This window comes from Semicossyphus pulcher, unplaced genomic scaffold (assembly GCF_022749685.1).
Source record: "Semicossyphus pulcher isolate SPU_LCO1_2020_fin unplaced genomic scaffold, fSemPul1.0.p SCAF_3, whole genome shotgun sequence".
Taxonomy (NCBI): Eukaryota; Metazoa; Chordata; class Actinopteri; order Labriformes; family Labridae; genus Semicossyphus; species Semicossyphus pulcher.
In genome coordinates this window covers 28700540-28717767 of record NW_027211704.1, presented here as the reverse complement: position 1 = coordinate 28717767, position 17228 = coordinate 28700540, and the positions used below count along the sequence as shown (strand labels likewise).

At 39.3% G+C, this 17228-nt stretch overlaps 1 protein-coding gene across 1 annotated transcript; it reads left to right on the top strand.

Annotated features, from left to right (window-relative positions):
• The first annotated feature begins 1481 nt into the window (after window positions 1-1481).
• barx1 (BARX homeobox 1) lies at window positions 1482-5047 on the top strand. Its single transcript, XM_069678888.1, has 4 exons — window positions 1482-2016; window positions 3176-3467; window positions 4084-4168; window positions 4584-5047. Exons 1-4 carry the CDS (start codon window positions 1815-1817, stop codon window positions 4749-4751), a joined length of 747 nt encoding a protein of 248 aa, XP_069534989.1. The 5' UTR covers window positions 1482-1814; the 3' UTR covers window positions 4752-5047.
• The last annotated feature ends 12181 nt before the right edge of the window (window positions 5048-17228 follow it).

Genomic DNA, 17228 nt, shown 5'->3' with positions numbered 1-17228 from the left:
AATTTAGGCAACATGTAGCCCACACTAGAAACACTTAAACAAATCCATTATTGTTCAGAAGATAAAATAAGTTTCTTCGCACATTAAGCAAGAATGTTTAATTGACTTGGCAGACTTTGTAATGGCTTGTGAAAGGGAAAGGTTAGTTCAAACTGAGGCGACGGGCTTTTTACATTGTATAGAATGGATATGACAAGTAACTGATGATGATTTTTATGAACCTCATTTGAAAAAGACACATTTATGACGTAATGTCTAATCTTTGCTTTCCTCTGAAACATGATTTTATATACCAAACAACACATGCACTTAGAGATTTATACATTTATTTAAACTAAAGCAGGTTTTTGCTCCTGTCCATAAAGAGGTATACTTTTGGCAAACAGTAGCCTACTTGATCATATGTATTATCTTAAAAATGAATTATCTTAAAAATAAATTCTTGATCATATATATGACTGTGTGATATATTTATATCTAACTACAATTTTCTGTTGAGTGCCACACATTTGTACCTCTTCTCCCTTGCACGCCAGTTACTAGATACCAAAATGTTTATGTGATTACAAACTGTTTTTTACTTGCAAGCTCTTCCCCTAATGTGTTAGTGAGATGGCAACCGGCTGTTTGCTATGTGCTCTTGGCATGAGTTTGTCACAACAGCCACTGCTCCAATATCATGTGTGTACTGTATTAGTTATATTTTAAAGAGCACATTCAAAGAAAATGAGATTTAAAAAAGAAGAAAACAAAACAAACTTTGAAGCATTCAATGATTCTTTGAAGTTTTCAGCACAAGAGTTTTCTTTTAGAAAGCTCTTCTTCTCTAAGTCTGTAATGTCATTACAAACAACATTTTGGCAATAATAAAATCACAACACATTATTACAAGGTATAATCAGACGCAACAGGAAAAGCAAACAAAAACACTGATTTCTTGATCCTTTTCTTGGCAAAAATATGCACGATTATTGTCCAACCTGCATGGGCCTACTCGACACTACATGCAGGCATGCAAATACACCTAGGCTACATGCAACAAATGAATGCTTTTATTAGCATGCAATGCCCCGTAATCCAATCTTTATACAACAATAATATAGTATTGATGACTTTGCACCAAATGTCTCGTATTTGTTTTATTTGTCTAACTTTACCTGAACACCTGACCTTCCCGTGTTGCATTTGTTGCGTGCGTCATCCTCGTCTTCAAACTGATGTATAACTCGCAAAGTCATCTACAGAGAGGCCTATTTAAAATCTCCGTCCTTTCAGGCCCTTATTTTCTTCCCTTTTGCATATAAATCCATGCTAGACAAGTGCAGCTTTGCATTCAACTTTGGTTCAGTGAAGGCACCGAGCAGACAAACCCTGAGAGGAGGTGGAGCCATGACGAGACTCATAAAGCCCAAAGCTTATTCCTCAACTCACTGCCAAGGTGACGTGCAGAGCGGCTGACAAATAGCTCCTAACCTCCGCGGCTCAACACAGCGAGGGGGCATGAACACGGCCGAGTTCGGGAGATTTTGTCAATTGTTTGCTTTTTGTTCCAGACTTCCTCTCCAAAAAGAACCAAATCCGGCCAGAAGTAACGCGTAAAAAACAACTAAGACGCACAGACGCACAAAGAAGTCGGCTACCTGTAGGCTTCTTTATTTGCCTTGATCCAGACCCTGAGGATAACTTTGATCTACAGTCTTCAGCTCCGGACCATAGAGGCACTACAGAGGGAATATGACAGCTGGCTTGGGCCACTGAAGGAGCGGTAATCGGTGTTCGCGCTTGGTGTCTGTAGGTGACCGCACAGCCAGATTATGCAGCATCCTTTGGACATGGGGGCGCATTTCTATCCTCCGGAAGTTCATCCCGACCACAGAACTCATCGCTACAGGAGTTTCATGATAGAGGAGATCCTAACCGATCATCCGGAGCACAAAGCTTCGGCTCCAGCCGGAGAATTCCTTAAATTCGGGGTACATGCGCTCCTATCCTCCCGGCCTTTCCATAACCAGCTAGGTAAGAGAAGAGACGTCTTTGGTTTCATGCAGGATGATGAAATAACAGATAGCCTAAGGATATAATTGTATTCATATTAATGGTAACATAGATTTGTAATTAGGTTTTATTTAATAGTAAATATTACAGTGAGTGCGTATTTTCCTCCTGATAAAAACAGTGTCTCTCCAAGCAAAAATAATTTAGCCTTTGTCACTCGCAGGATTGTTTTTATAATCGAGAAACAGCTCATGATTTGCAATAATTAAGCGAACATTTGACAGGCCCATAACGGTGCCTTCGAATAAAGGAAAAAAGATACATTCAAGTATGGTAGTTGTATTAATTTGTAAAAATGAAAAAAAAAAAAACGTACGGCAATAAACAAGTTTGAATACTAGGATATAAAACCATCACGTTTTAAGTGTGATACGTAAAATTGGGATTCACTCCCCTGTTTCATTGTAGCAGCAACTCAAATGAGCTCATCGGATTAAAAGAAAAATCTGATATAAAAGAGGATTTTTATAATATGAACATATCATACTGTAAAACAAGATTATGTGGCTGAAGTTTGTTTATCTGTTTAAAATAAAGCCTGAATACGCTGATTCACAGAACTACAACTGCCGTAAAAATGTATCCGTTGTGTCATTTATAATAAACTATAATTGCATGTGCTTAAATGTTGATTACTTTTAACACGCAGGCCTTTTGAATTTGTCGCATGCATTTTTATAAGTCTTCAAGAGAAACTCAAACCATGCGCCATTACCAACCTGAATTAAAGAAACAAATAAATCCGGAACAGAACATGGAAATAAAATCAGATGCAAAAATATTACCAACAATGATAATAATAACATGGCACAGCCTGCTTTATTCTTCCGGTTTAGGCCCATCCAAGTCATTGTTGTTGATGTTTGGCATTAGAGTGGAGTTTAGTTTAACGGTCTGTTCATTTGATATTAGCCTAATTCAAACTGTTGGAGCATACAGTGTTTATAATTGCTTTTCTTTGGCTGTGAGCTTGTTCACTGACCCTGCTCCCCGGGATCCGTCATGATTTGTTTCTTTTCTAAAAAAAAAAGATATTACACAGCCTAAACTTCATTTCATCAACAGTTAATTTTCCAGAATAAAAGCCTCGTATGTCTTTGTTCCTTCTCGGTCCCTTTAGTGCTAAAAGCCGACCAGACGAGCCTCCTCAAGTTCCCCATATCCCCGCTGTCCTGCTCGCTGGGCTCCCCGCTCGGCTCCCCGCTGCTGTCCGCGGCTCCGGGCCTGCAGGTCGGCGTGGCGTCCCACCACCTGCCGCTGGACCTGCACCTTCGCGGGAAGCTGGAGCACGGAGCCGACGGGGGCAGCAAGACCAAGAAAGGCCGCCGGAGCCGCACCGTGTTCACCGAGCTGCAGCTCATGGGCCTGGAGAAACGCTTCGAGAAGCAGAAGTATCTCTCCACGCCTGACAGGTGAGCTGAAGCCGGTGTGGAGCGTAATTGGCAGCTGGCACCAGAAATGCAACCAGAAAATATATACATTTGTAGGCCCACTTTAGAAAGAAAAAAAAGAGATTTCTCCTTTGACTCTTTAATTGTAGGCCCGCTTTTTCTATTTCTTTAAATTATAATGTTTCAAAGCCTTCTATTTGGTGCTATAATTTTATTTTTTTCTGCCTAAAAGTGGTCAAGATATACATGCAGTTGAAAAATACTGGAGAACCTATGAAATGAGCCACTATTTGGGGTTTTTAACGGTAGACAGAACATCTTTCCCATTTTGATTAAAGTCAATTTCAAAATGAAATACAGAGGACATGACCTCAGTGTTGATGGCAGGCTGTACATTCTTGTTGGCATTGGCATTATATATATTATATTGGCAATGTGAAATTGTTGCAGGTCACATCAGGCAGTTACTGTGAATACCTAACAGGGTCCTCTAAACATTAATTATTTGTTAACTTAAATCACACCATAAATTGCACTTTTGCTTTTCCAATTATTTTCCCAGACAGAAAAAAAACAGGAAACTGATCAGATGTGGGTTTTAAATGTTTGATCCTCTCCTTGTGTTTGTTCCTCACAGAATAGACCTCGCTGAGTCTTTGGGTCTCAGTCAGCTGCAAGTGAAAACATGGTACCAGAACAGAAGGATGAAATGGAAGAAAATTGTAAGTTATTTTCATGAATATGTGATTATAATGATGATGATTATGATGTGGTGGTGGTCATTTTTTGAGAATAGCATGCTGTATTATTTATCTAGTCTAACGCAATAATACAATAGTCTAAAACAATAAGAAAGAATAAGTGCTATAAAAAAGTATTTATTAGATAGAGGTTGACGGTGTAGCTGCAGAGGGCTCAAATTAAATATATAGTCAAAAGTGACAGATTGTTATTTGCAGGATTGCCCAAACTTTTTCAGGAGGTTGTATGAATTCAAGTAAACTGTTATTCTTTATCTGTGTTGGTGTGATGCATTGCGACTTTTACATTTGTCACATACTATATGTTACCCCTTTTTTTTACCTAAACTTACATCAAAGTGAGATCTTAAACCTGCCTTTTCTTTCCCACCTGCAGGTTTTGCAGGGAGGAGGCCTGGAGTCGCCCACCAAACCAAAAGGCCGTCCAAAGAAGAACTCCATCCCCAGCAGCGAGCAGCTCTCGGAGCAGGAGAGATCTGTGACTGACGCTGACCCCCAGTCAGAGGGCTCGAGCTCACACTCAGAGAGCACTCAGGAGGAATGACCCGGCTGCAGCCCTGCTGAACTTTAGCTCTATTTGCAGAACTCTGGGACGCTCGGTGTGTAACTTTTGGACGGGGCGACATCCCGACACAGCGTGGAGAGGATGTCCTGATGCTCCTTGACCGTCGTGTGCAGACAGCAGAGACTCTGAGGCCCTGCTCAAACCTGAACTGTAACAGCCGTGTGTGTGTTCCCTCATGATGAACTTGCTGCTGTTGAGGAGGGAACTCAAACTTTGCAGTAGGTCTCACCTTTATATTCTAAGGATCCACTATCACTCGTCTGTTTTACATTCCTTTTGTGTAACTCTGTTTAATTATTAAATATATTTTCACTAATACTGTTTACTCTGTTTATTGTGAAGGACATGATAAGCTCTCAGTGCAGCATGTGTACAGCACAAGTACTTAATGATGATAGTTTACACGCTCATCGGTCACACAGTCATGCTCTCATGGCTCAGGGCCTAATATGGTCACATACCTTCCCTCATTGATTCCTCTCATATTTAGCTATGAAGTCATATACCACATGTTAGAAATAACAGAGCGAGAGAGAGAGAGAGTGAGAGAGAGAGAGAGAGAGAGAGAGAAAGAGAGAGAGAGAGAGATAGTGGCAAATGCAGCTGATTTGTTGCAATTTCTTATGCAAAGAAGGAAATCCAGGCTGGAAATCAAACAAATCTTTGGTGGAATATGAGCCTTGGTTTAATGTTCCCATTATGTGATTCTACAGCAGACATGCAGGACTTGTTAAGATGCGGATTCACACATGCATTTGTACTGGTCATTCTGAAATAGGGAAGTGACGCTGTCTCTGAAGAGCAAAGAAATGTCTTGCTTTTTATTTCTTATTTCCCCAAATTATTCTAAAACTCTGCTGCAGGCTGAGAAAGCATGCTGAATATTTACATGAGGTGTGGTGATTCACTGAAAGTTTTTAGGAAGAGCCAACAGCTATCAAGATGAGTACGTTGTTATTAAGCCACTGCCTACAGCAAAATGGCCAAAGCTTTGCTTTAATTCTTGACATTTATTCACAGTTTATCAAAAGCCAATTACATGTTGGAATGCATTTATCTAAAATAATAGTGGTTTGATTGAAGAAAGTGAACAATGTACACTTCAACACCGCATGAGATTCAGCAGTGACGAGAAACCTCGAACCTCGAAAATAAGACGTTTCTTAGTCTATTTTTAACACTTGCTGTTGAAGTCTCTATAGCAGTGGGAGGATATTGGCCACCTGTTCAAACCCATTGTGTGTCGTGTTGGAGGTAAACATGTCTTTACAATATGAATAGATGGCAATTAGTGCTGACTGACACAAAGAAAACGAGCGTAAATCGTGTCCACATACATACACGATTAATTATTATTTCGTCAATATTTCACAAGCCCTTTGATTTAATTAGTGTCGGACGCGTTCAGGCTCACCTAAAACGCAGGAAATATGAAAGCTAAATAAAAACTAGGAATTTTGTTGCAGCTTAATCGCAGCAGATGACATCGTCATATCCAGGTCTGCAAGGTGTACGTGTTTACCAATAACCTAAATTCAGTCTGTGTTCGGAGTCGAAGAATTATTTAGATTTTAGTGTCCGAAAAATCTTTTGCTTTTATCACCGAACAGAAAAATACTGTAATAATTAAATGTAAACAATAATCAATTTATACGAGTTTTTTTTATTTTTATAAAACTATAAACCAAATAATAAAAAAGTGGGGGTGGGGGGGGGGTGAAGAGGACTCCTTTGTGCTTGGATTTATCTAGGCGGCTCAATAGTTTATGTGTCCTTGTCTGTATGTTGAACTTGGCTTCTCTTTAGGGACGATGCGTAAAGGCGTGAGGCCTTTTCTCTGGTGTTAAGATAAGGTACGATAAGATAATATAAGATACACATTATTGAGTCTGCCTGTGCTGGTGAAATAACATATATCTGAACGCATCTTGTTGACTGTAAACTTTCGAGGCCTCCTCCTTTGTCCCTTCATAACACCAGCTCTGTGTGTGTGTGTTTGTGTGTGTGTGTGTGTGTGTGTGTGTGCGTGTGTCTGTGTGTGTGTGAGTGTGTGAAGTACAAAGCGCTGAAACTCGACTCTGCGGGATGATGGTTTCACACACACACCCAACCAGCTTTAATGCACGCGGATCAGACTCAGAGCACTGCGGTGTGATATTAATAAACTAGGACTATCTTTGCTCTAAATCACCGCTAAAATCACGCAGACTCTCTTTCAATAGGCTACTTATTATTATTATCATCAGTAATAAAGCGTTTCATTGGAGATTTATGGCTCAGTGTTTGTAGTTAACAAGGAGATTGCGTGTGTTAAACAGAAAGGTCATTTAAAGACAATTTTTCATGCCTGAGACTATTTTCTTTTCTTTTGGAATACCCTAATAGCCTCACTAACGGCATAATGGCTTGTTATCATATAGGCCTACTCATATTTCTAATGAAGGAAAATGAAACATTGTATTAAATATTTATTTTGCACGAGCGGCTACCGCGTGAAAAAGCAAGACAACTTTATAGAACAGGCCGAAGCAGTCATATAAAATCTGTGTGTCAAACTGTCAGCTTTTAATTTTATTAGCCTTAGCCACGCTGTTAATTTAACTAGCTATAAAACCCTCAATTGATTGTGTTCATGATCAAAGCAGATGCACGCGCTGACAGATATTGGGAAATGTCACCGCCAATTTTACTGATTTAAATTTTTCTGAAAACATTTGGGTCTTTTTTTTTTTTATCTCAGGGTATTCTGTTTTAAATGTAATATATTAAAGCCGTCACAGAATTCTAAAATGTATTAAGTGTTAACATCCCACTTTCCCCGATCAGCCAAACAACGACACACATGAAACACAGGCCGTGACAACAAAAGAAACAAAAAAAACAATAATAGCCTAAATCAAAGGCCTAAAAACCAGAAAATAATAAATAAAAATAAAACGAAGCGTACTGTACAGACACCGGTAAATGTTGCCTGAACGACGAGCTTGTAGGAAGAAATTTAGGATATAGAAAATGAGTAGAATATGTAGAAAATATTTAAACCTAAATATACAAATAAAGCACAGTTGACTTTGTTATACATACATGAGAATTGTGCAAAACCAAGAGACACTGGAAGCTGAAATGATTTGAGAAACATCTGTGTTATGATAGCAGGAAATGTTCTTTAAAATGGCATTTGATTTACTTTAATCACTTAAAAACCCCATTGATTCAAAGATATGATGTTTAAGTCTCAAGTGGAGTCTGGAAATACGTTTAACATCACAAAACCTCCCCCTGAGATGCAATTTATGACTTAATATTTCTCAAAACTTTATCATTTGTGCTATGTGAAAGTCAGCAGGAAACAAAACTGGAAACTAAAAGGGCTGAAGCATGTAAATGTTTTGCAGATCAACATTTGTCCTTCTGAATTTTTACTCCTGTCTGTTTTCAAGCTCTGTTTTGTGCCTGATGACCTTGAGGTTAAGGTGTTGTCCTTGAAGCTGGAATCAATAAGCAGCTGGCTCATAATGTGGCAAACACGAACCCTGATGTCAGCGCGTTCAAAGTGCTGTAAACAAAAGAACAAAGCAAGAGCGCCGGGATCATTCACTCAAAGGAAATGTGGCTTAAACGCATCTTAAATACGGAAATTAAAGGTCTTTATCTGCTGGTTCAAGCTCAAAACACATCATTTGGTGTTTGAAATGTTTTAGTTTGCATCAACACACATTATACTTTCAGGCTTGTACAGGGCGTCTGCCTATTATTTCCTGAAATCCATCCTTAAGAGCTACCCTCCTTTCATATAGAATTACCAGCATTACCAGCTTTTTTGAGCCTTACTATTATGTAAAACCAAAACCCCTTTATCATGGCTATAATAGGCTATATAAAGAATTTTCATTATGTTGAATAGCTGCATATTTTGAATTATTGCATGGGTGGAAAATCTTCAAGTCTAAATTATGGAACCTAGTTTACAATATTTATAGCCTATTAGTAGAGGAAGCAGAGGCAGTGATGCCTTTACGCCATCAAAAACTCTCTATAATAATTTTCACTTGCAGCTCTTTACAAATTATAGAATCCAGATTCTTCAAATTCCTGCTAATCATCCCAAATATCTTCTTTTTTTTCAAAGTGCACCTCTCCTTTTACACGGTGGTCTCATATATAACAGCTCTCAGTTTCACCTAAAGATCCACATGGCCATCTGTGAGTCCCCACCACACACACACACACACACACACACACACACAAACACACACCATCATCATCATCCAAGCAAATGGCTAATCAGTCCTTGCCCAGAATGTCAAATTTATGTCAGGGCTTAATCATATGCAGATTAATGACAGGTTAACCTAAACAACAGGGCTGAGCTGAGGTTGGCAAAGAGTCCCGGCAATAAGAAAGAAAAACATGAGCACATTTCAGACATGCATTTATGACTATTGTCAGTTTGTAAATGGAACAAGGTGACTGTGTGAGGTCGCCCCTGCTGCTCGGAGCAGATTAAAGCTGCAGCCGGCTGCATGATGCAGACTTCATCCACGTGCACATCCTCTCTCCTGGGCTTTGAACGGGCCGAGTGTTGGACAGCAATGACTTCCGACATAAATTACAATCAGGAGGAAGAGTCAGCCGCCAGGAATCTGCAGACTCGGAACATCCACACTCGATGTAATTTAATCATTAAGGGGACCCTTTGTGGTGGCATGATAGCGCTCTGGTGCTAGCAATGAGAGGTTGACCCCAATTTTGGAGAGCGGGTGTTTATGGAGTCAAAAGGTCTGTGCTTAGAAGGAGCCCATGCAGGCTGGGGGTCTGTGAAGGGGGGCCCAGCGTCTGCTCAGCCACGCACAGAAGAATTTCTCCACGATTAAAGAGCCCCTGATTAATCTAACGTATGTGCCAAAACTGCACATGCGGCGTATGATCCCAATTAGACTGAAACCCAACTCTGTGCAGGCCCAGCTCACATTAGCTCTGCCATTCTTCTCTTTGTTTTCACTGGACGCTCCCCGACAACACGGCTGTTTTTTAAAACTACGATTGCTACAATTGCTGCTTGTGGGGATAATTCTAACTGAGTGATGTTGATGTTGTGGGGAGGCCTGTTATCATTGTTCAATATGTAACCGATGGAAATACAGGCAGGGGGCTTGGATGGTAAAAAACAGAGGAGAAACATTACTGAAACAGCCAGGACAGCACAAAGATACATCCAACATGGACTGAGAAGACAACTGCTAAACTAAATCAGCATGTCATTATAAGTCTACAAATATTACAGATAATGTGGTTCAGGATGATGAGCTAAATATGAAAAAACTGTATTACGTCATTCTTTAGGTAAGTCCTGTTATCCTGTGAGCACTATAACATCTGAAAATCAAAGTTTAAAGGAGCAGTTCTCCCCTGGAAAAAGCCACTGTCAATCAAAGCTGGTGTTCTCTGTAATCAATAGAAGCAATAATATTTTAAATTGGCGCCATAGCTGTGAAGAAAGTTGTACAAACAGCCATTCTACATTCCTACAACACCCAGCGTGCATTGTGCCCCTCCCACTGAAAGGAACGGCCCAGCAAAGACACTGGAGGGAAATACTACCGTTTTCGCTGCAGGCAATGGCTCAGAGAGGTACAGAATCCGAAATTCGACGAGAATATACCGGTGGATCGTCTAAGGAATCTTCAGGTCAGGAACGAGACATGGCATCGGAGGAGGGCGTCCTAGATTGAGGAAATGTAGTTTAGCAAGCTCCCTGGCCTCCGCCAGATGACGCGTTTTAGGTAGCCTGGCGGAGGTTTTCCAGGGCCCATTGGAGAAGCGGATAGCGTCCTCCAAAGGCACAGAGCCAAATTGCATTTTTTTCCTACCATAATGATATTAGCTCCCCATAATAGCATGATAGGACTGAGGTTGGAAAAGGGCGAACTGGCCCTTTAAATTTGCCAAAACAATAAAAACACATTTCCTCTTCAAGGTATCTGACCTATTATTTTGTTTTGCTTTGATAGACTCAGATTTTAAGATAAAAAGCACACATGATGGGCCTTATAGCTGAGCAAATCAATGTTTTTATTAACATTAAATGGCTTCATCAACTTATTCTGAAAGGCCTCACATATATTATTGAAGCCACAGAGAACCATCACAGGACTCTGCAGTTATCCTCAGATCTAAAGAGTGAGTCGGTGTCTGTCAGCTTATTTATTTGCTTTTACAGGCACAGCTTTACTATTTGATTTCACTCTCACCGCTTCATCAACCAACAGTAAGCAGATGTTTTCAGTGTCAAAGCTAATTCTAACTTCCAAGACGGCAGACGGATGAAGTAAACAACAAGCTAATGGCAAAAAGTGGACGCTGAACCAAATAAACCCTAACATTGTCTAACGTTGTCTAACATGTTCCCCACAGTAAGAATGTCTTGTTTTTGCTGCTGACAGGCAGACAAAAAAAATCAGTGATTGCAACTTTGAGGTGGTCCTTTTTCTTTTTGCATCTATGTAAAATACAGTCAAAGTAGGAGGAATTAAGGGTTAACAGGTGCCTTGCCTTTCCCCTCCACAAATCCTCAAGCAAAACGTGAAGAAGAAAAGTGAGGAAGCAGAATATGTGCCTGGCTTAATACTACAAAAGGTAAGTGAGAAGTGTTGTTAATGTGGGTGAACTGAGCGTTTAATATTTAAGTACTAGAAAAACCTCAAAGTATCAAGGATGATGGATGAGCTGCCAAGCCATTCCAGTCTTCTTAAGTCATGGTGAGGTTTAAACATGCTCTGAGAGAAAAAGTAATTTCCAAAGTAATTAAACATTTTGCATGATAATCAATTTTTTTGGCAATTAGCTGCAGTCATGACACGTGATGCATTCACAGACTCTAAGCTTTATAAATAGCTCAGTGTGACTCCCATTCATTATGAGGCTGAGCTCTCAGCACTCTGAGGGGGACTTGAAATGAACTGCAGAGTACCGTTTGCAGTTTGAAGTGTGCAGGAATAAAGTCTTGACTGTTTCAGTCTCTACAACAACTTACACCAGTGAGAGGGCACTCACAGGACTGCACTTTAAATAAATACCATTTTATATGTGTAGTCAGATCTCCACATCTCACAGTCACATTTTATAATTTACAATGACCAGAATGATCAATCTAGCTGAAATGTTAATCATATAAAAAAATATTTATTTAAATATTTTATAATTATGTAATCGTATTTCTTCCTCAAAGCATTCAGCCTATTCGTATTCGTCCTACTCTTTCAGATACGCACCATTTGGCTGTGAAGAAACAATACAGTGATAGTACTGTCATGATAATAATAATGCTTTTGAAACATTTTAATACTCAGCATTTTGATCTTGTTTTGTTGGTCTCCTCGGCAAAATGTTTCTTAAATGACCCTATCTATGCATGCAGATATATTTTGTTTAATCCGTCCAGGTGTTGAGATATCTCCCTCTCAGGTTCCACTGCTACATCAAGACAATGGAAGTGAATGAAACACAATATTTGTATCTGCTATCACGGTTAAAAATTACATTTGACATGACATTTGACTTTGACACAGTTCTTCTTTGTGTGAGTCCCTGTTCAGTTTGCACGTGCTGGATGATGCACATGCACACGAGCCTGTAGGTGATGCAACACACATTCCTGACAATGTTGATCACTGATCTACAGGTGGCAGTAACATGACAAGATATTCTGCAATTGCAGGTCACAACAATCAAAAATTTATTAATTCTTCTAATTCATTAATTGCATCTAAATGAAAAAAATATTCTCAATTACTCCCGCAGCCTCCGCCTGTATGGGAGAAAAAAGAAGGGTTGTTTGTGTTACTGTAAGAAAAATTATTATCATTTGCCTGTGCACCTTGGATACATTTTCCTAAACCAACACAAAATCTATTCGTGCTGAATCACAAAATCCTTTTCAATTATAGAGCTGCAAAGGTAGTTAATGTTTATCATTGTGTTAATAGCAGTGAATATAACAGCTTTCTGTGAGAAGCAAAACAGACATTTATCGTGAGAAATATCATGGGTTTAATGTTCTTGTTGCCTTTTACAAAATGAAAAATATTTATATTATTTTTATTAGAAGCAAACTCGTCCATCATCACCTCAACGCGTAAATATACCGTAGTCCTTTTCAGACCTGCTGAAGTCAAAGCAAAGTTTCCTCCTGCAGGTGTCAGGTGATTTCCTGTCTCAGATCACAGCTCTCAGTATTGCAGCTAATGGCAGAAGACATTAGAGGACATAAACAAAAGCCCATCAGCCCATCAGCCATGAAGATGCTCCCCTCTCTGCCCCCTCAGTCAGCCCTGCGAGCACAGTTTGCAGGAAACGTCAGTTGGCCTGATTGATTTGAGATGGGCGATTCTCTGACTTCATGCTTGTATAAAGCAAGACAGCTGTTGGGAGAAATCAAATTCCTGCAGGAGGTGCAGAGACATATTTTTCCCATCTGTTTAACGGAGTCGTTGCCTTTCGCTAGACGAGTAAATAAAAAAACATGGCAAAGATGTGGCAGGAGGTCAGTGAAGCCCTCATTATATAGCAATTACAGCGCAAAACCCCTTCCCTTTCAAAATCCAGCATGAAAGTCAATCCCTCTTTCCAGGGCTTTCCTGAAGCAAGACATGACAGGGCCGCGATCTATCTTTGGTAACAACTTCAAGACATATGTTACCCATGGTGCATTGCCAGTGAATTTAGCCAGTTGTACAAAGATTACTCTTTTATTTTTTTCTGCAGAACACAACCAAACCTAATGCACTTATTTCATATAACATTTCCCCTTAAGAAAAGTCTGATCAAGGAACTGATTAATAGTTTCCTCCACAACATTTAAAACAAAATACAAATGTCATGACGGGTTTACATGCCCTCTTCAAACTGCTTGCAAAGAGCTGTTTGGACAGATCCTTCACTAGCGGCATCTTATCACAGCACAAGTGTGTGTAAACAACTTCATTTCTCATTAAATCCTAACATAATTCATTATGGATGTGTATCGTGTTCATATTTTGCTTCTCATTTAGATGCAGCAGATAATGTGAAGTGTTTCTGTTCTGACTAAACGGTCGAAAGCATGCAAAAGCCCTCTGTGTCTTAAGTGATACAGATTATGAAAACAGATGAAACCCAAGAAGCGGAAACTTAGTTTGAACAGCAAAGAAACACTGTGAGAAAACATTAGAGCCTTTGGAGCTACTGCACTTCTGACTGCTGATTCTTATCGTTCAGACTGACTCTTAAAGCTAAACAGAGCATGTTTAGTGCTGAAGTTAAAGGGGAAGTCATGTTATTACCTCAAGTATTAGTAGTTGGGTTGGTGTGTTCAGTACAAACAGGTGGATTTGCAGAGGCTCCTTAAATAAGGACCCTGAAAGCACCACTTGATTCTCTCAGGGGCTGTTTTGTCAAAGAAGCAGTCACGGTTGTTGCACTGTGCAGCTTTCACATAACAAATACTCATGTACTCTGGATTATGGCTGAAACTCATGATGATTTTTCGATTATTATGATTATTGATTATTTTTTGTAAATGTTTGATTTTGAAATTAGTCTACAAAATTACAGACAGTCGAAATCAGAATCAGTATCCAACATACTTTATTAACCCCGGGGGAAATGTGGGTGTTACAGTTGCTCTTATACAGACAAGCAGCATGAAGGACTATAAATAGAAGTAAGAAATGTAAAATATCCATCCATCCATTCATTATATACTGTATACCGCTTATCCTGTTCAGGGTTACGGGGTGGCCGGAGCCTATCCCAGCTGTCAGTGGGCAAGAGGCGGGGTTACACTTTGGACTGATCACCAGTCAATTTAAAGTCACCAATGAACATAACAACCTTTGGACTGTGGAAGGAAGCCGGAGTACCTGGAGGGAACCCACGCATGCACGAGGAGAACATGCAGACTCCACACAGAAAGGCCTATGTCCGAACCGGGGCTTGAAGTAGGAACCTTCCAGCTGTGACGCAACAGCACTAACCACTGCAACCTATTTAAAATATGTGAATTATATATACAAGTCTACAATACAATATATACAAATGTCAAATGTGTCTAAAATGAACAAATGACAGAAGTTCCCAGATCTGAAGGTGTCATCTTCAAATTTATTTTTGGTCCACAACTCAAAGATACTCATATGATATAAAATAATGCAAATACTCACATTTGGTGAGCTGTTAATGTTTCAGCGCTCATTTTTTTGCCAGTTCTCTGAACACATTGTACCAAATACAGTACCCTAAAATGTTATATAAAGGCACAGGTTTAGATGTATTAAGGATTTACAGCTCTTAATTGGTGTTTCAATTAGTGGTTTTGTTTTGTTTATTCTGTTGGTAATGCTAACATGGTACTCACTAAATTAACTGCTGAGATCTGGGATGTCATATAGGACAGTATTTCTTTTTTTATAAACTGTGGAGGAAAACATGCAACATTTAGGCTTTCTATAACGTTGTGAATGCTATGAGGCAGCCTATACACATCTTATCTTATTCCTGATATGAAATGTGTTCAGGTAAAGATGAAAAAGAAATGCATCACTCACACTGTGACTAGCTTGGGATCAAATTACTTAAATTATTTAATGATACCAAACCATCCAAAGTCTGAAGATTTGAAGATGCTAATTATTTAACTGGGTCTTATTATATTAAACTGGTGATCATTTTTAGCACTTGAGATTTTGTGTGAAATGTTTCCAGTTTTTTTTATTAGAACCTGGAGCACTGGGTAGCTCACATTAGCCGAGCTTCACAGATGAACAGACAAGACAGAGAGCACCACCTCAGCAACAGACGTCCAAGAAAAATAAGAGTTTGATTGACAGCTGATCTCTGGGAAAACACCACAGCCATTATTGCTGATCTCTTGTGACAGAAGTTATTCATTTTCCCACAACAACAAAGCCTCAAATATTAATAAATATGAAAGTTAAAAAAAAGAAACATTGTTGGCAAGAGAAAATTCAACCCTGAGTAATGTCTGTGAGTTCTCCTTGCAGGCTGCACCCAGCTCCAAGAACGTTCACTGGCTATGTCTGAAAGCACTCACTCATTCATTCACTCACTCACTCATTCTTACAGTATACAAATATAGATTCCAGACACTTTCTTTAACACAACAGTAATTTCCTTATCTAAAGATAAATAGCATTTCATTGTGAGTTTGTTTGCAGAAATTAGTGTAAATGGCACGTTCACTTTTTGGCACTTTTTCTACTCTATGGAGGAATTTTTAAATCATCATGCCAGGGGCGTTTTACGGGGTGGCCTGGGGTGGATTGGTTCCCCTATAAAATCTGAATGGCCACCCCAGGTGCCACACAATAAACTACAGTATGATCTGCTTTCTGTCTGGTCAGATGTACTTAAGGAGGACTTAAACCAACTTTTTGGCAACCAGCTACAGGAAGCTTTTGATGTATCATTTTCTTTTTATTGGTACTTTTCACCCTGACAGTTGGAGAACATGTTTATGTTGGCACTTAAAAAAAAAAAAAGAAAAAAAAAAAGAAAATACGTACACAGGAATGTAACACCTTGATGTAAGAAGTTAAGGTGAATATAATTAGTGGAGACAGAAATAGGAAATACACAACTACATGCCCCTCTGCATAAGTTAAAGCACCAGCTGGACAACCCAAGCCAAAAAATCCTTGACGTCCCTGCATGATCCAAACAACAACAGTCACTACAGTAGACATACCCCTGAGCTATTATTCTCTTAATGAATGTACACTTGACACAACACGCAGCCACCTTTTCAAAAGCTTTATTTTGCTACAGTACATCGTAAAAGTAGCATATACTAAAATCATAAACTAAAAAACACAAAAGCTACATTTATAACATTTATAACATCTATCTTGTTTTCTGTCTACTCCATCTTCAGTTAACTTATATTAAACAGATAAACATCAGTTAACCTGCTCCGCATCCATTCAATTTCTTGTAACTCTCACAAATCAGAAAACACAGAGAGGCCTAGCATAGACTATCAATGAGAGAGATTACACGTTTGATTGTGCAATTGATGCAAACACTGGTTTGTCAAGGAGGCACGAGCATTCATTTTTATAGCGTTCATGTGAGAGAAGCAGATGTACGTTGAGCCGGACATTGTAACCACACAAATGGCTGGTTGTTACTGACAGTGCAGGTGCGCTCTGCTGGTTTGAAGGATTTGTTGTGTCAAAAATGTCTGTCATTTGTGGGATTTTTTTTCATCAGGTTTTAAATTGTATTGTAAACTGATCAGTGGGCCGGTCTGACTTGATGGGTGGCCCAGGGTCTGCAGTTGAAAGGGCCTGACAGACGTCAACTAACCTACTCACCTGCTGTAATACTTTTCCAACACTGACACTGAGTTTGTAGTGTTTCTGTTTCAACTAGCGTACATTATGCTAACACTATTTTAAA

Bases quoted from the DNA above. Each gene is read 5' to 3' on its own strand.
- barx1 (XM_069678888.1), top strand. From the start codon at position 1,815: ATGCAGCATCCTTTGGACATGGGGGCGCATTTCTATCCTCCGGAAGTT. The intron at 2,017-3,175 runs GTAAGAGAAGAG...CGGTCCCTTTAG, and splicing joins GCCTTTCCATAACCAGCTAG to TGCTAAAAGCCGACCAGACG. The intron at 4,169-4,583 runs GTAAGTTATTTT...TCCCACCTGCAG, and splicing joins GGATGAAATGGAAGAAAATT to GTTTTGCAGGGAGGAGGCCT.